This window comes from Danio aesculapii, chromosome 22 (assembly GCF_903798145.1).
Source record: "Danio aesculapii chromosome 22, fDanAes4.1, whole genome shotgun sequence".
Taxonomy (NCBI): Eukaryota; Metazoa; Chordata; class Actinopteri; order Cypriniformes; family Danionidae; genus Danio; species Danio aesculapii.
In genome coordinates this window covers 1,954,838-1,971,714 of record NC_079456.1, presented here as the reverse complement: position 1 = coordinate 1,971,714, position 16,877 = coordinate 1,954,838, and the positions used below count along the sequence as shown (strand labels likewise).

Genomic DNA, 16,877 nt, shown 5'->3' with positions numbered 1-16,877 from the left:
TGAGAACATGCAAACTCCACACAGAAATGGCAACTGACTCGGCCGGGACTCAAACTAGCGATCATCTTGCTGTGAGGTGATCGTGCTTCCCACTGCGCCACTTTGACCCACACAACTTAATAATTTTAAAGTTAAATTAACTCATTTAGCAACTCCAAGTCGCTGACTTCTTCTTTACTATAATTTCATCATGACAGTTACTCGAAGTCGCCCCCTGTTGTTACAATTAATAGTGCAACAGCAACCATGTCAAGTATAAACGCCTTCACAGTTCTCAGCTGTGCGTGCACAGTCAGTGGAGGCTCGTCCTGCAGACTCAGGCTAAAGTATAAATCAGAATTTAGTTGGCTAAAACGGTTTTTGGAAACCTCTCAGTGGAAAAAATAGTCAACATTCTTCAGTCACAGAAGAGATTTATTTGCAAAATGTATTTCTAGGACAAAAACATACAAATACTCTGCTACTCTTGAGTTGATTCATACAGAACTGCTGTATTCATTTGCAGTGTTCAAGTACTTTAAAAACATCAAGTAATTATGTTATCCCAAATTACACCCAACATTGATTCTGATATGAAAAACTCCTTCCTCAGATTAAAATGTTTTGCTGCACCAGTGTCATCAGTATAGTTGAGACACTGCTCGCTGCAGAGCCACTTGAGCTCCAGCGAGGGAGAGCTTGAGCTTGAGCTCCTCCTCCTATAGCTGTTTTAATGCGTACAAACCACACCCCTAATCCCAACCCCCAGTGACATCACTCGTAGAAGACCTGCAAGGAAGGAGGAGCTGGAGCTCAAGCTCCCCCTTGCTGGAGCTCAGCTCTGCCCAGGTGGCTCTGCAGTGAGCACCACTTGGTATAGTTTCTTTCCAGTGTGAATCCTCTCATGTGATTTTACATATTCCGACCGACTGAAGAGCTTGTCGCAGTGTGAACACTTGTACGGTTTCTCTCCAGTGTGAATCCTCTCATGGATTTTTTGACGCTCTGACCGACTGAATCTCTTGTCGCAGTGTGAACACTTGTACGGTTTCTCTCCAGTGTGAATCCTCTGGTGGCGATTCAGTTTTGGACCTGTGATGAAAGCCTTGTCACACTCCAAGCACACATGCTCTTTCACTCCAGTGTGGGTCTTCTGATGCATTATTAAACTTGACTGCACTGCAAAACTCTTTCCACACTCTGAACACGGATACGGTTTCTCCTTTGTGTGAACTCTAAAATGGATCTTCAGCTTTGAAGCCTTCATAAATGTTTTGCCGCATTGTTCACATTGGTGTGGTTTCTCTCCAGTGTGGATCCGCATGTGTTGATGATAGGATGAGGGATATCTGAAACTCTTCCCGCACAGAGTGCACGTGTATGGTTTCTCTCCAGTGTGGATCATCATGTGATAATGGAGACTCTTTTTGCATGCTAAACTCTTTCCACACCATGTGCAGGTGAAACCATTCCTGGCATGGCGTTTCTCCTGATTCTCCACCATCAGGTCTGAAATCAAAAATAAACGTCATATATTTTTAGAAATCAGAAAGAAATGTGTAAGGCTGGAAGACATCTTTGCTAAATCACATTTGAGATTTCATTTCAATTAATCACTTAGACCTAGTCTGAACACGTTTGCAGACCCTTACATTCCTTTGATTAAATGAGTACTGGCCTTTGTTCAGGGCAACAATTAGTAAATTAGAAATTCCCAGAGATCAGTCAAAGCATGGTGAATCCACCTCCAGTTACACCCACACCATTACACCACAACCACCAGCCTGAACCGTTGATACAATGCAGGATGGATCCATGCTTTCATGTTGTTGATGGCAAATTCTGAGCCGAGCATCTGAATGTGGCAGCAGAAATGGAGACTCATCAGACCAGGTAACGTTTCTCTAATATTCTATTGTCCAAGGTTCTGGAAAATTGCTCAGAGAAGTAGCCATCAGAAGATGGAGACACTGTGCTCATAAAGGGATGGACATGGTCAGCAGCAATACTCAACGCTGTGGCGTTGACACCATGCTCAATTGGTACTAATGGACCCAAAGAAAAATCTCCCCCACACCATTACACCACCAGCAGCAGCCTGAACCGTTGATACAAGGCAGGATGGATCCATGCTTTCAAGTTGTTGAGGCCTAATCCTGACCCGAGCATCCGAATGTGGCAGCAGAAATGGAGACTCATCAGACCAGGCAACGTTTCTCCAATCTTCTATTGTCCAGTTTTGGTGAGCCTGTGTGAATTGTAGCCTCAGTTTCCTGTTCTTAGCTGACAGGAGCGGCACCCGGTGTGGTCTTCTGCTGCTGTAGCCCATCCGCCTCAAGGTTGGACGTGTTGTGTGTTCAGAGATGCTCTTCTGCAGACCTCGGTTGTAACGAATGCTTAATTGAGTTACTGTTGCCTTTCTATCAGCTGGAACCAGTCTGGCCATTCTCATCTCACCTCTGGCATCAACAAGGCATTTGCGCCCACAGAACTGCCGCTCACTGGATATTTCCTCTTTGTCAGACCATTCTCTGTAAACCCTAGAGATGGTTGTGCGTGAAAATCCCAGTAGATCAGCAGTTTCTGAAATACTCAGAGCAGCCCGTCTGGCACCAACAACCACGCCACGTTCAAAGTCACTTAAATCCCCTTTCTTCCCCATTCTGATGCTTGCTTTGACCTGACGCAGATCGTCTTGACCATGCCTACACGCCTAAATACATTGAGTTGCAGCCATGTGGCTGATTAGAAAATTGTGTGTACCTCATAAAGTGTCCAGTGCGTGTATGTTGTGCACTTAGTCCCTCTTCAATTGTAGTAAGTTTTAGGATCTTTGACTCTGCTTTGTCTTTCTTTCTTCAGCCTGCCACCAACTTAATGGGGGAACATTAGCATTATTGAAAGGGATCCTTTTGTCTCTGCTGGCCTGAATCAAATAAATATTCATGGCCATTAACAGTCCTGCGCATACAGCAGAGCGGACACAAAAACTTACAACATTTTGATCATTGTGTTGTTGCTTGACAATCAAGGATTTCAGAATAATTTTTAGTTTGTTTCTGTGACACTTTCCCCCTAAAACTAACTAACAATGCATAAGATGTTTAATTTAAAAACAAATCTGCAAGCATGTCCATCCATCTTGCTTACATATTATTGCAGCACAGATTGTGCTAAACGCAACGTAACCTTTTCGCCAAGAGTTATTATAAATGGAAAATAATAAGCACAAATGTAAGGGCATGTCCATCCCAAGGGCCTCAAAATTATGAATCTCCAGCGTCAGGAGGTATTACTGATGCATTAAGTAGAAAAGAGTTGCACAAATGTGAAATAAAAGGGCATAAATAGGAAATCGTAAAGTGTATTTAGACATATTGACTGTACAGAATCCGAATAAGCTATAATACAAATCATATAAAGTGCTTAGATCATGTATAGTTTGGCCTTTAGATGTTGAATGCTTATCGAATCTAACTTTACTAACCGTTTCATCTAAACAAGACACATGGTTTATTCTGTTCTGTTCACTGTCTTATTTGTTGGTCTAATTTTAAGGAAAAAATTTGAGCATTATTAAAGAATCATGAATAAACACCAACCTATGTGCTCTTCAGTCTCTTCCTCTTTAATTCTGCAGGGTTCTGGATCACCCATCTTCTCACTGTCCTTCAATAAACTCTGTCTTTCAGATTTCACTTCTTCCTGATGGTCTGATGCTCGTCTTCACTTGCAGATTGATGGGAATGCTCCAGTATTTATAGCTGAACTGAAGGAGGAGGAGCTTCGTTTGAGGAGGAGGGGCCTCACTGCAGGAGGAGGAGCAGATCTTCAAAGATAAAAAAAAATAAGTTGATAATTTTGCTTTTTATATTACTGAACACATTTTATATTCTACTTTCTATTTACATTTAAAGAGGTCACTTATGTACATTAACTGTGCATTTGATAATGTGACAAGTTAAAACACCAAGCATAGAGATGATTATATCGATGAACCTCATAGACACTTATTAAACATGTCATAACCATCAACAAATCAGGGCCATGATCTGTTGCCAAAATGTGCTATTGGAAATTCACACTGGTATTAGTTACCAATTTGCTGAAATCATGACTAAAATTGTTATATGGTGTGACAGTTCTTGAAGTTTATTTCGGATACTCTCCCCAAGTAAACAGCTTCACCATAAATCTTTATCATAACTTTAAGATATATGTAGACTCATGATTTTTAACTAAAAAGGTAACTCTGACACACCTAATGATAGTGTCACACATTATCTAATTTGACAATTAGCTATCTTCATGCTCATAATGAAACTGCCATTCTTCTTTCCACACTCGCAACTCCCAGCTCAACACAGCTGGAAACATCCCTTTTCCAAACTCTGACGTACAAAAAAAACAAAACAAATCAAACTTGATGAAACGGGGGTCTCAGGACACTTTAGTATGTGCAAGCAGGATATGAACAATCTTTGTTCAGCGTGTAAAAAGTCCTGCATTTACTTCGATACGTATACATGAACTGTTATACTGCTAGTGGCGTGTCTCCACGTATAGAGCAAGGTAAAAGAAAATTGATCTGATTTGTATGTTTGGCCAATGACAAAAAAGGCAGTCTATAACTTTAAATAATAAAACTAAAAAAAAAAAAGGTATAAATTGATTTGCATTTTCATGAGTGAAATAAGTATTTGGTCCCTATCAAGCAGCAAGATTTCTGGTTCCCAATGTCTTATATACAGGTAACAATCGGAGCATTCTCTTAAAAGGAGTGTTCCAATTCTCCGTTTGTTACCTGTATAAAAGCACCTGTCCAAAGAAGCAATCAAACCATCAAATTCCAAACTCTTCAACATGGCCAGGACTAAAGTGCTGCACAAGGATATCAGGGACAAAATTGCCGACCATGTTGTTGGGGGCCTGGTTGGGTCTCCCAAAGCAAAGAGGTCCAAGATGACTGGATAGACTAAGGGTAATTCACAAACTCCTTAGACCATAGGTACACATACTCAGTGTAGCCTGGGAGGGCAGATGCCGCACAGAGTTTAGCTCCAATTTGCCTCAACACCCCTGCCTTGAAGCTTCTAGTTCGCCTTGTAAGAGCTTGATTAGCTGGTTTAGGTGGGTCTAATTGGGGTTGAAGCTAAACTCTGCAAGACATCAGCCCTCCAGTTTGGGCACCCCTGCCTTAAATTTTCAACTCCCACCTCCAGGAGAGCTGTCTAATGTGGCTGTTAGGGGCTGTGATTTTAAGTCCTCCATTCGTCTCATTGTGGGAACCCATTAACCTTGTGTTGTACACTGATAATAAGGGATACGATCAAGCTGAAGATGGAGTCCTACCAGGCCTGGTGTGCATGTAGAACTCCTGGGGTAGTTGATCGGTACCAATAAGACAAGCATGATGCAGCCTGGACAGTCACAGAACCAAGAAAAAGGATTGTTGGCCAGTCTTAAAGAGATTCTGGCAAACTGTCTAGCACCTCAGGAAAGGGAAGCAGTTCTTTACCAACACTGCTTATAGTGGAGATGGGGAAAAGTTGAACTCGACTGGGGATGTTGTTAAACAGTGGACGAAACACTTTGAAGAATAATTTTAGGATCTTGTAATTTTCACTGACATGCGTACAGTATATATCCGGAAGAGGGGCTAAGTCACAGAGTTACATTACCAGCTTTACAGTGGCAAAATATCAGACATGGATGTGAGGTATGCCCTGACTACCTTAAGTGTCTGGATGTGATGACCAGCTCTATATCCTCACTAAAGACCTCAAAGGTTTGTAGGAGTTCACCTGATTAGTCCACATGGGCTTAGTGGACCTGGAGAAGATATTTGTGTGCCTCGGTTGTATTCTTTTCAGGGCACTCAGTTAGCACGGGGTCTATGTGTCTGTTAAGGGCTGTCCGTTCTCTGTGTGACTGTAGGAGCTTGGTTCGCAATGACCAGCATTGATGCATGTTAGACTTTGTCACTGGTTCTGTTCAATATTTTTATGGACAGAATTTCTAGGTGCAGTTTGGGCTGGAGGGGGTCTGGATTGTGGACAACATGATTTTATATCTGGTATTTGCAGATGAACTTTTAGCACGAACTGAGACAGTTTGAGAGTGTTAAGTGGCAAGGATGACAATTAGTACCTCCAAGTAGAAGGGCATGCTGCTCGACCAGAAAATGGTTACATGTCTTTTCCATGTTGGAGAAGAGTTCTTGCCCCATTTGGAGGAATTTCAAGCATATTGGGTTTTCGTTCATGAGCAAGGGAATTATGGAACATGATAGAAAGACAGACTGGCAATACTTCAATACTGTCTGTGTAGGAGCTATGACTCAAAGTTATGGCCTAACTGGTCAATCAAATCCCTAGTCTCAACCTATGGTCTTGACCGAATAGACAAGATCTTGGATAGGAGTAGATGAAATGAGATTCCTTCGCAGTGTTCTGGACCTGTCCAACCAGAAGGAGGCCCTGGGGAAGACATATGACATACTGGAAGGACTGGGTCTTCTGGCTTGCTTGAGAACACCTTGTGATCCCCCTGGAGAAGCTGGAGGAAGAGTCTAGGGAGAAGGAAGTCTGGACAAGCAAGCCATTAAAGATGGATGTTTCTAAATAAATATAACTCATATCATGTGCAAAAATAGTTTTTGCTCATGTAAGAATGATTTCTAATAGGACTATGCAGTGATTTTGAAAATTGTTGAAATTGTTCTCTAATGTTTACCATTTATACACAAATATACACATCATGAGACTGGATAATTGCATTATTTGCATCGCTTTAGAGAGAAAAGCAATTCAAATGACAAAAAACAAGCAAGTACATATGTCAAAAAATAGACTCACCACACTCAATGAATCTGTTTCTCCCCAGTGTAACCATCTGCTTCAAACGTCTATCAAATATAACGAATATATCTCATGGACTTTGGGAGCCCTATGTAATTTTAGGTATGGGGATACAGCAGTCCTAATAATTTCTGGTATTTTTCAGCATTCAGTTTTTTTTTCTGAATTAATTAAGAGTATTCTCACAATTCCAAAGCCTTACAATCTCAATAAGCATTATCTATAGTAGCTTCACAATTGACATAGTTCCATCTTGCATAAAACATGCTATAATAAAGGTGGAACAAGGTTAAAAACTCAATGTAAAGAAAGAAGCCAGGAATCGGCAAAAGTTTAATTAAAATATTTAATTAAACTGAAAACAAAATGAAAATCAGGAGCCCCTAATGAAATGACTGCAACACAAACAGAAACTAATTTCAAAGTGTCCCATGCCTGGTCCTCTCTTCATCTACTGTCATAAGTCCTCTTTTTATCCCTCCAAAGCTTCCCTGTGAGACTCGAGTCCAGTTTGGCAAATAGTTTATGCTTGTAAGCTCCTGCATCCCCATGGCTAAGTCCTGCCCCACTCACTACATACCCTTTCTTTCAACCTGCCCTCAGGTAATGTGTCACTTTCCCACTTGTGATTGAATTGACAAAAACGCATTTTATTAGCAGGTATGAACTGTTACTGCAATTACCAGAAACTGCCACAGCCATATCACCCTGCAGCCCAAGAACGGTTACTCACTGAAGCTAAGCAGGGCTGAGCCTGGATGGGAGACCATATGGGAAAACTAGGTTGCTGCTGGAAGTGGTGTTGGTGAGGCCAGGAGGAGGCACTGAACCTGTGGTCTGTGTGAGTACTAATGCCCCAGTATCGTGAAGGGGACACTATACTGTCAGTCGACGCCGTCATTCGGGTGATACGTTAAACCGAGGTTCTGACTCTCTGTGGTCATTAAAAACCCCATGGCACTTCTTATAAAGAGTACGGGTGTAACCCCTGTGTCCTGGCCAAATTCTCTTCATTTGTCCTTACCCATCAAGGCCTCTCAATCATCTTCATGCACAGAACTGGCTCTATCACTGTCTGTCCACTCCACCTAGAGCATAGGTCTCAAACTCAACTCCTGGAGGGCCACAACTCTGAACAGTTTTCCTCCAACCCTAATCAAATACAGCTGATCTAGTAGCCTTGAACAGCTTGATCATTTGGATCAGCTGTGTTTAATAAGGATTGGAGCAAAACTGTACAGAGCTGTGGCCCTCCAGGAATCGAGTTTGAGACCTATGCTCTAGAGCTAGTGTGTTGTGATTGCACTGGCGCCATTGTCCTGTGGCTGCCGGAGCATCATTCAAGTGGAGCTGCACACTAGTGGTGGTGTGGAGAGACCTCCCTCATGATTGTGAAGCACTTTGGGTGTATGGCCTTACATGATAAATGCGCAATTTAAATACACACAATACATTACATTACCTAAAAGTAAACAGTAATTTTCTACTGTAACTACTTTAAATACAGTACCTAGTTGTGTAACTATTTACACTACTATTTACAAATATTTCCTGATATAAAAGTATTTACACACATTAAAATATTTTGCTGCACCAGTGTCATTAGTAGAGTTTCTCTCCAGTGTGAGTCCTCTTGTGTACTTTGAGGTTTCCTAACTGATTGAATCTCATGTCGCAGTGTGAACATTTATAGGGTTTCTCTCCAGTGTGAATCCTCTCATGTGCTCTAACGTTTCCTAACATATTAAATCTCTTGTTGCAGTATGAACACTTGTACGGTTTCTCTCCAGTGTGAGTCCTCTGATGTATTTTCAGGCATTCTGACCGACTGAATCTCTTGTCGCAGTGTGAACACTTGTAAGGTTTCTCTCCAGTGTGGATCCTCTCATGTGTTTTCAGGTTTCCTATCTGACTAAATGTCACGTCGCAGTGTGAACACTTGTAAGGTTTCTCTCCAGTGTGAATCCTCTCATGTATCTTCATGGAATCTGGCTGGCTAAATCTCATGTAACAGAGCGAACACTTGTAAGGTTTCTCTCCAGTGTGAACCCTCTCATGTGTTCTGAGGTTACCTAACCGGCTGAACCCCTTGTTGCAGTGTGAACACTTGTAAGGTTTCTCTCCCGTGTGAGTCCTCTGATGGAGTTTCAAATGTTCAGCTGTAGTAAAAGTCTTCTCACACTCAAAGCACACAAACTCTCTCACACCAGTGTGCACCTTCTCATGTGTTTTTAAATTGTTTTGATGTGCAAAACTCTTTCCACACAAGGAACATAAATACGGCTTCTCCTTCGTATGAACTCTAAGGTGCTCATTCAGTTCAGAAGCCCTTACAAATGTTTTGCCGCATTGATCACACTTGTGTCGTTTCTCTTCAGTGTGGATGTTCATGTGAGCCCAAAGGGTTGCTTTTTGCCTGAAACTCTTCCCACACTGAGTACATGTGAACGGTTTCTCTCCAGTGTGGATCCTCATGTGTTGATTAAGGAACGATGAGAGTCTGAAACTCTTCCCACACTGAGTACATGTGAATGGTTTCTCTCCAGAGTGGATCAGCATGTGCTGATTAAAAGATGATGACCGTCTGAAACTCTTCCCACACTGATCACATGTGAATGGTTTTTCTCCAGTGTGGATGCTCATATGAAGCTTTAGATTCCGTTTGGATGTTAAACTCTTTCCACACTCAGTGCAGGGCAGACATTTTCTGACATGACGATGTTTCTCCCCATTCTCCATCATAATGTCTGAAATCAAAATTAAATTTGATATGAGAGATCAAAGAGGAATGTGAAAGGCTGGGAGTTTATGTGTTGGATAATAGCATGAAAAAGTGCTTGTGTGCAATCAGGTGATTCTGATGATTCTGAGTAATCTAGTGATTAATATCCTAATTTAAGGTATAAACTATAATGTTTTTAACTATAATTGACTATATTTTGCATTGTCATTTAGCAGAGGAGTATTTCTACATGTGGTTTGTCAAACCCACTCACCCGTGTGACGCACACACTTTATAAATGCACAGTTTGTTTGTTTTTTACACAAAAAGCAGATAAAAGCATACAAAAGCATGGATGCAAATTGCAGGCAATTATTTTTGTGTATGAGTTAACATCTATACCAAGCTCCACAACATTAGATGTCTACTTTTGCCTATATGAGTAGCATTTATTTTGTGTCCTGCCCAATTACCATTCAACAAATATTCAGCCTTCAAATCTACAATGGACGCAACAAAAAAGCTACTTTTGTGTCACATTAAACTGATTTTAACTGTAATAATGCAAGCACAATAAGCTCCTGTATTGTATTTTGAATAACTTTTACCCTATGCAACATACACTCAACCGGCCACTTTATTAGCTGTCCAACTGCTCGTTAACACAAATTTCTAATCAGCCAATCACATGGCAGCAACTCACTGCATTTAGGCATGTAGACATGGTCAAGACGATCTGCTGCAGTTCAAACTGAGCATCAGAATGGAGAAGTAAGGGGATTTAAGTGACTTTGAATGTAGCATGGTTGTTGGTGCCAGACGGGTTGATCTGAGTATTTTAGAAACTGCTGATCTACTGGGATTTTCACACGCAACCTTGTTTAGGGTTCACAGAGAATGGTCCGATAAAGAGAAAATATCCAGTGAGCGGCAGTTCTGTGGGCGCAAATGTCTTGTTGATGCCAGAGGTCAGAGGAGAATGGCCAGACTGGTTCCAGCTGATAGAAAGGCAACAGTAACTCAAATACATTTACATTTAGCAGACGCTTTTTTCCAAAGCGACTTACAAATGAGGACAAGGAAGCAATTTACACAACTATAAGAGCAATAGTGAATAAGTGCTATAGACAAGTTTCAGGTGTGTAAAGTCGAAGAAGCAAAGCATTAGTAATGTTGTTTTTGTTTTTTTCTTGAGAGAGTACAGTTAGTGGTATAGCCAGAGAGGCAGTTACAGATTAGGAAGGAAAGTGGAGACTAAATAGTTGAGTTTTTAGTCGTTTCTTGAAGACCACAAGTGACTCTGCCGTTCTGATGCAGTTAGGGAGTTCATTACACCAACTGGGCAGATTGAATGCGAGAGTTCAGGAAAGTGATTTCTTCCCTCTTAGGGATGGAACCACTAGGCAACGTTCAAATAAGCACTCATTACAACAGAGGTCTGCAGAAGAGCATCTCTGAACACACAACACGTCCAACCTTGAGGCGGATGGGCTACAGCAGCAGAAGACCATACAGGGTGCCACTCCTGTCAGCTAAGAACAGGAAACTGAGGCTACAATGAACACAGGCTCTGCCACATTTTGATGGTCGGGTCATAATTTGGCGTCAACACCATGAAAGCATGGATCCATCCTGCTTTGAATCAATGGTTCAGGCTGTTGGTGGTGGTGTAATGGTGTGGGGGATATTTTCTTGGCACACCTTGGGCCCATTTGTGACAAATTGAGCATTGTGTTAATGCCACAGCATACCTGAGTATTGTTGCTTACCATGTCCATCCCCTTATGACCACAGTGTACCCACCTTCTGATGGCTACTTCCAGCAGGATAACTGGTTTCTTGACATGACAATGAGCTAACTGTACTCAATAGGCCTCCACAATCACCAGAGCTCAATCCAATAGAGCACCTTTGGGATGTGGTGGAATGGAAGATTGGCATCATGGATGTGCAGCTGACAAATCTGCAGTAACTGCGTGATGCTATCATGTCAATATGGAGCGAAATCTCTGAGGAATATTTCCAGTACCTTGGTGAATCTATGCCATGAAGGATTAAGGCAGTTCTAAAGGCAAAAGGGGATCAATCAAGTTAAAGGAGTTCTTTCTTATCATGATATGATTATTAGCTGATACTGATCTCTGCTTGATTAAGTATTTCTAGTGTTGCCCCTAACCTACACTCTCATGCAGTGCTGAAATAATGGAATATACAGATCCCAATGGACATACAAGGGTACATACATACAAGATCCCAGCTGAGGAATAACAGAACAACCTTCTGGACACAAACTAGCCTGGATTCAAAAGCAGGAACTCCACTGAGACTGCCCTGTTCTCAATTGTAAAAAGGCCTGAGAATCGGAAGAGCTTCATCCATAACCTCAGTGCTCATCTTCCTGGACTTGTTAGCTGCTTTTGATAAGGTTAGCCAGCAGATCCTCTTGGCAACCCTCAAGATCTCAAGGAACTGAACTCCAATGATTCAGCTCTTACTTCTTAAGTAGGTCAATCAGGGCCGTTTGGACAGGCAAAGTGTCAGAGCCGCAAAATCTTGCTAATGAAGTGACTCAGGGGCCTGTTCTAGGGCTGCTTCTCTTCTACATGTACATGACACCATTTAGGTCTGTCATTCTGAAACATGGCTTTTCAAACCATTGCTGGCTGGATGAAGAACCATCATCTTCAACTCAACCTTTGCAAAACTGAACTTATCCACAAATTAACCATAAAGATGGGCACCTCTACCATCACATCTAGCCAGTAACCTAGGAGTGGTTGTTGAATACTAGTTTCAGTTTACTGACTATGTTGTTGACTCTATCTGAACATGCTGCTCAACTGCTTCTCCAAGCTCTTGTCCTGTCAAGGCTAGACTACTGTATTGCACTCTTGGCTGGCCTCCCAAACAATACCATCAAGCTTCTGCAGCTGATCCAGAATGCATCAGCAAGAGTGGCCTTCAATGAACCAAAAACAGTGCATGTCACACCTTTATTCATCAATCTACGCTGGCTGCCAATCACTGCTCACATCAAATTCAAGGCACTGTCATTTGCCTACAAAACAGCCACCAGCTCTGCACCTCTTTACTTGAAGTATACCTCTAGTTCAGGATTATGTGCCCAACAGAGCTTTGGGGTCTTCTACCAACATTGCCTTGTGGTCCCATCCCATACAGTAACAAAATTGATTACTAGGACTTTCACCTTTAACATCCCATCATGGTGGAATAACTTGCCCATTTCTACATTAAGGATGGGCAACTTCGGTCCTGGAGGGCCAGTGTCCTAGAGAGTTTAGCTCCAACCGTAATCAAAGACACCTGCCTGTAACCTTTTAGTGATCCCAAAGACACTGATAAGCTTGTTTAGGTGGGTTTGATTAATGCTGAAGCAAAACTCTGCAGGATAAAATGGCCCTTCAGGCCCGAAGTTGCCCATGCCTGCTTTACATGCAGAGCATGGGCAAGGATGTCCTGCAGAGTTTAAATATCATTGCCCTCTGGTGACCTGCAGTGCTTCTATTATTCTCATTTGTACACCAGATTGGAAACGAGCATCAGCTAGTTGACTAAATGTAAACTGCAGTTTGGAATTCAACCATTCATCCATTTGCTCAAGTGGATGCATGCATGCAACAGCTGCCAGTTTGTAGAAACAAAGATTATTTTCCTTTTGTGCCCTGCTTTTTCACATATGTGTATGTCTGGGCTTGTACACAACAGTTATAAAGATGTGTGTACAACAGTTCATTACCTCAAGCATCTCCGTCTCACCTGGGCAGATAACAAATACTCAAACAGACATGACAAAATGTGAGGAAGGTTTGAACCTTGTCTACCGATTAAGATTCAGTCATGTTAAGTTGTGTGGCAGTCATTTAAAATCCTTCTTAAAACCCTTAAACTACTGTTTCGTGTAACAATCATCATATAGTGACAGTTCCCTCTGACCAATCAGAATCGTTTCACGTCATATTTTTGTAATGGTTCAGCTGACTTGAAACCTCACCTGAAATGGTTCAGAAAAAAAGATAGAATCTACTGTACCACAGTTAAAAAACACCGCAATGCGAACTGCACCATGCAGTGAAGAACTCCCAGAACCAGTTGACAAGAAACCAAAAGGCAATTGGGCAAATAAGTGGAAAATTAGTGATGATTAAGGGGAAAACATTAAGCAATAAAAAATAAATGGCACATTCATTCATTTTCCTTCGGCATAGTCCCTTATTTTTCAGGGGTCGGCACAGCGGAATAAACCGCCAACTACTCCAGCATATGTTTTACGCAGCAGATGCACTTCCAGCTGCAACCCAGCACTGGGGAAACCCATACACTCTCGCATTCACACAAACACAATCATGCACTACGATAAATTGTAGTTTTACCCAATTCCCCTATAGCGCATGTGTTTGGACTTTGAGGGAAACCGGAGCACATGGAGGAAACCCACGCCAACACGGGGAGAACATGCAAACTCCACACAGAAATGCCAACTGACCCAGCTGGGATCAGCGACTTTCTTCCTGTGGAGCCACAGTGGTACCCCTTTTTGCACTTAGACACTGGCATTTAGACAAGAAATTTTCAAAAGTATTACATCACTTTGTAAACGTTTATTATTACCATTAATTAAGTCTCGCCATGTAGTTTGATAGAGCACTTGAACCCGGAAGCCACTTCACATGTAGTCACACTTAACAAGTGGATGGATTTATAAACTGTTATTATATTATATTATATTATTATTGTTTTTTCACTCAGGAAATCATCCGGGTTTTCAACTGTGGTTGCTGATCAACTAGAATGACGACTCCACATTATATAATTTTATATTTCACGTGAGCACATTGCGATAATGATGCTGAAACAGTGTACTGTTCTGCCCTGTTTTATTCTGTATAGGGTTATGATAACTAAAAGGTAACTTTTAGCATTATTGAAGAATCAGGAATAAACACCAACCTATTTGTTCTTCAGACTCTTCATCTTTAATTCCACAGAGTTCTTCCTTTTTAATTCCGCTGGGTTCTGGATCACTCATCATCTCTCTGTGCAACAAACTCAAATCGTGCAGATTTCACTTCTTTATGGTCCAACACTCGTCTTCACTTGTATTTGTATGGGAATATTGCAATATTTATAGTTGACCTGACGGAGGACGAACAGATCTGCAAAAGTTAAAAATAATTTGGTTATTGATTTTGCTTTTTATATTATTAAGCATTTCATATTGTATCTATTCAGATTAGAAAGGACACTTTTAGGGCATGTGTCCATCAAAGTTTTTTTATTTATTTTTTGAGCTGCTGTGAGTGATTATCCAACTTCCGAAACTTTTTTTAAAAACACGTTGCTTAAAATTTTAAACATCAAAAACAAACATAAAACTCACATTTCTGCAGTGCAAAACAAAAAAAAAAACAAGCAAAGAATTAAATAATTCACAGATTTGCAAGAAACAAACAACCCAGTAACTTAGTGTAACAAATGTTTTATGCTTTTAGTTTAGATAAACAAAAGCTGGACTAACAGTTTTTCCTGTGGAGGTTAGGAAACGGTAGTTATTGTAAGTCTGTTGACCACAATAAAATGAGCATCCAGTTTTGACAACAAGAACAACTGACATGAAATACATGAGAATTTCAACAGCTCTGATTATGATGACAGATCAGAGCCCATATTGACATACTCCTTCATTGCAGAAAAGGATTATAATCACAAACCAATAGTGTATAGTTAAAATAATTAACAATATGCATTGTTAGATACTCTTTACTGTTTACACGCCTGTTTTTTAAAATATTTTCATGTAAACCGGTGTTGTGCCGAGAAATGCACCCCTGCCGTAAAATACACCCCTTCCATAGACTTTTATCAGTATTCCCAGTCTACATTTAAAAAGCAAAACAATCAAAGGCTATAATTGATTAAAACGTAATATGAGAAGTGAAACCCATCTTAAAACGCACTAGCTCTACAAATAAATGTAACATAAAAATATTGACTGCAGTGTAATGAGCCTGTTTCTAAAATTAGGCTTTTAGGTGTTTTAAACAAACATTTACATGGAAAACATTAAATTGTTGTTTTCAACTAAACCACACATTAAACAATCAATCTATATATATATATATATATATATATAGATTGGGGGGGTGTTGATTGGGGTATTGACCCCCCAAATTAATGCTTGATCCCCCCTGAAGGAGGTCAAAACAAGATGTACGGGGGGGTCAGCTGAGAAATACTGATAAATATTTCACTCTGATCTGTATTTTAAATAAAAAAGTTAATAATTCAAGTAATAGATCCTATGAACATACATTTGACCACCCCTATAACGGTTCAAACCATTGTTAATGCATAATCAGTCTATTCGAGAAAATTGTCTGAAAGCTGCAGATCAAGAGCACCAATAGACATCGTATTCACAAGACTTTGTTTTCTCATTTAATAGGTGTTTTTATCTTTATTTAGCCTGAAAATATATTCATAATAGATGCATAGTTTGTAGTTTAACCTACAGTAACATCTGAAATAGCTAATCTGAGAATACTGTAGGTCAGAATATACTAAATATCCCTCACAACGCTGAAAACTTGAATATGTTATGTTAATAAGCTAGATGTTATTAAAAATAAATACATAAATGATTGATAAACGAAACAGTTGATTCCCCTGTTCGTCAATGTTTAATTCGCACACTGTATATGTCTTTCTATCTATCTACTGTAAGGAAAGGGCTCCATTCATGAAACTCACATCATGTTAGGAGCCACTTTGAGCCTTAAAACGCTTTGTGAATACAGGCTTTTATGAATGTGAAGGGTAACACTATTATTTCACAAACTACACTAGAATGTCAAAATCTAACAGCAACCATCATGTCTTAATTGACCTAAATACATATTTTCTAAAACAACTACATTAATAACAGCACAGTATTACGTTAGCTCGCTGTCTTATTTTGTAATCACTGCGTAAAGTATGTTGAAAAACTTACAAAACAAACCTTAAGTGCGTCGAAGAAAACCCTTCAGAGATTTATCTGTAAACGGCTGCTGCTTAAAACTGTCCAAAATGTAACGTTATATTCCGGAAAACATGCGAAACAGCGTAAAACGCTCGGCTCGTCTGGCTTCGAAAGCCTTCAGGAGATAAAGGAACGCGCGCTGCTGATGACGTCATCACCGCGAGACGAACTCGGAAAAACTTTTAAAAACAAACAAGCCTCGTTTGTGTGTGTGTGTAATCCCAGAGATCAAATAAAGTACAGAAAATACGGAATGTTTATTTATAAAATATAAAGC

The 16,877-nt window shown here is 40.5% G+C and overlaps 1 protein-coding gene across 2 annotated transcripts; it reads right to left on the bottom strand.

The window, feature by feature from the left end:
- Nucleotides 1–408: 408 nt before the first annotated feature.
- On the bottom strand, nt 409–16,716 carry LOC130215931 (gastrula zinc finger protein xLCGF3.1-like). Of its 2 annotated transcripts, none has more exons than XM_056447799.1 (3): nt 14,530–14,616; nt 3,582–3,808; nt 409–1,488 (listed from the first exon to the last, which is right to left on the bottom strand). In XM_056447799.1, the coding sequence occupies exons 2-3, from the start codon at nt 3,634–3,636 to the stop codon at nt 815–817; spliced, it is 729 nt and encodes a 242-aa protein (XP_056303774.1). In that variant the 5' UTR covers nt 3,637–3,808; nt 14,530–14,616; the 3' UTR covers nt 409–814. The 2 variants fall into 2 exon arrangements, with proteins under 2 accessions (XP_056303774.1, XP_056303773.1); XM_056447798.1 differs by lacking the exons at nt 409–1,488; nt 3,582–3,808 and adding exons at nt 7,123–9,586; nt 16,580–16,716 and having other exon boundaries at nt 14,530–14,735.
- Between the last annotated feature and the right edge of the window lie 161 nt (nt 16,717–16,877).